The sequence below is a fragment of the Bison bison genome, unplaced genomic scaffold (genome assembly GCF_000754665.1).
Source record: "Bison bison bison isolate TAMUID 2011002044 unplaced genomic scaffold, Bison_UMD1.0 scf7180017864352, whole genome shotgun sequence".
Classification (NCBI taxonomy): domain Eukaryota; kingdom Metazoa; phylum Chordata; class Mammalia; order Artiodactyla; family Bovidae; genus Bison; species Bison bison.
This window is the reverse complement of record NW_011494924.1, coordinates 6504141-6505868: the sequence shown is the minus strand read 5'-3', so window position 1 is coordinate 6505868 and position 1728 is coordinate 6504141. Positions and strand designations below refer to the sequence as shown.

The window sequence follows — 1728 nt, the reverse complement described above, 5'->3', positions numbered from 1 at the left end:
ACAGTTTTGCCAGGTGAAAAGCTCAAAATTACACTTCTTAATAAAGATTGTTAGGAACCCATCAAGGTCACATCCTGTGTCTCCTTTGCCAGATACCCTGCCAGCTGGGGAATCTGAGACCCCTTACAGCTTCCTGCCCCGTCCTTGGGTTTGTGTTCCCACCAGCTGTTTTCCACCTCCCCTTCTGCTCATCCTGTGTGGCCATTTACAGGTTTTTCCTTCTGCTTTATTCTCTTTCAAGGTGGGTTTCTGTTAATTCCTACCCTTCTAGGACACCACTGATTTCCTGAGCTGGGTGCACGGTGAGTTTGTGCTCTAAGAAGAGCTGACGCGCAGCACTGTGGACTGGCTGCTGGCACAGAAGTACAGAGCCGCGTCCGCTGCCTCGGTGGAGTTGATTTCCAGGCTGCAGGGTGAGTTTTGGGGGCACTCAGCTGAAAATCGCTCTTTGAACACTTCTGTGCCTTTCACAATGTCTTGCTTCTGAAAGTAAACCAAGAACTCGAGTGCTTCTTCCAGCTTCCTGCGATACCAGTAAACATTAATATGTCCTCTTATGGGGACACAATCCATCTTTGCTTTCTGGCCTTTTCCTTTGACCAGATGACCTGGACTCTGGATGACCTCAGTGTCCGTGGAGCCTGTAAGGAAAGAGACAGAAAGTTCACAAAAAAGCCCTTAAAGAAGCCTGATTTTGCAGCTGCAGGAGAAAGTCCTGAATCTAGAATCCAAGAAATTCACCTCACCTGCTCCCCAGATAAAAAGAGCCACACAGCACAGGAGACCAAAGCACATGGCTGGCTCAAGGAGAAAGCAGAGCAGAGGCTTCTCCTCTCAGGCTCCTCCTCCCCCTGCAGCACCTCCTTGTGACGTGCTCTCTTCCTGTGGTCATCACAGTCCCCACGTACTTGAGAGTCTAACTGGGAGGGCAGGGAAGCTGGTGAAACAACTCGCGTGGATTCAGACTTTCAATTGTCTTTTTTCCTGATTCGGCCCTTTCATCATTTCTTTAAAAAAATAAAAATCAGTTACACATCAGTAACTTCTTTGCTTTTTATCTTGTCTATCTGCCTCCTCCCCTCCTCCCTTCCCTCTCAGGTAATGAAATACACAACTTGCTGTACCTCAGTCATAGCTTCCACTGCAGTTGCAAATTAACAGAGTAGCTATTTTATATTAACAAGCCAAATTTTTTTTAAATTTAATTTTATTTTTAAACTTTACATAATTGTATTAGTTTTGCCAAATATCAAAATGAATCCGCCACAGGTATACATGTGTTCCCCATCCTGAACCCTCCTCCCTCCTCGCTTCCCATACCATCCCTCTGGGTCGTCCCAGTGCCCTAGCCCCAAGCATCCAGTATCGTGCATTGAACCTGGACTGGCAACTCATTTCATACATGATATTTTACATGTTTCAATGCCATTCTCCCAAAGCTTCCCACCCTCTCCCTCTCCCACAGAGTCCATAAGACTGTTGTATACATCAGTGTCTCTTTTGCTGTCTCGTACACAGGGTTATTGTTACCATCTTTCTAAATTCCATATATATGCGTTACTATACTGTATTGGTGTTTTTCTTTCTGGCTTACTTCACTCTGTATAATAGGCTCCAGTTTCATCCACCTCATTAGAACTGATTCAAATGTATTCTTTTTAATGGCTGAGTAATACTCCATTGTGTATATGTACCATAGCTTTCTTATCCATTCATCTGCTGATGGAC

General features: G+C 45.0%; 1 gene segment (V, D, J or C); it reads right to left on the bottom strand.

The window, feature by feature from the left end:
• Positions 1–277: 277 nt before the first annotated feature.
• On the bottom strand, positions 278–795 carry LOC104999410. The segment is given in 2 exon segments: positions 278–641; positions 747–795. Coding segments are annotated over 2 exon segments (375 nt in total).
• Positions 796–1728: the final 933 nt, after the last annotated feature.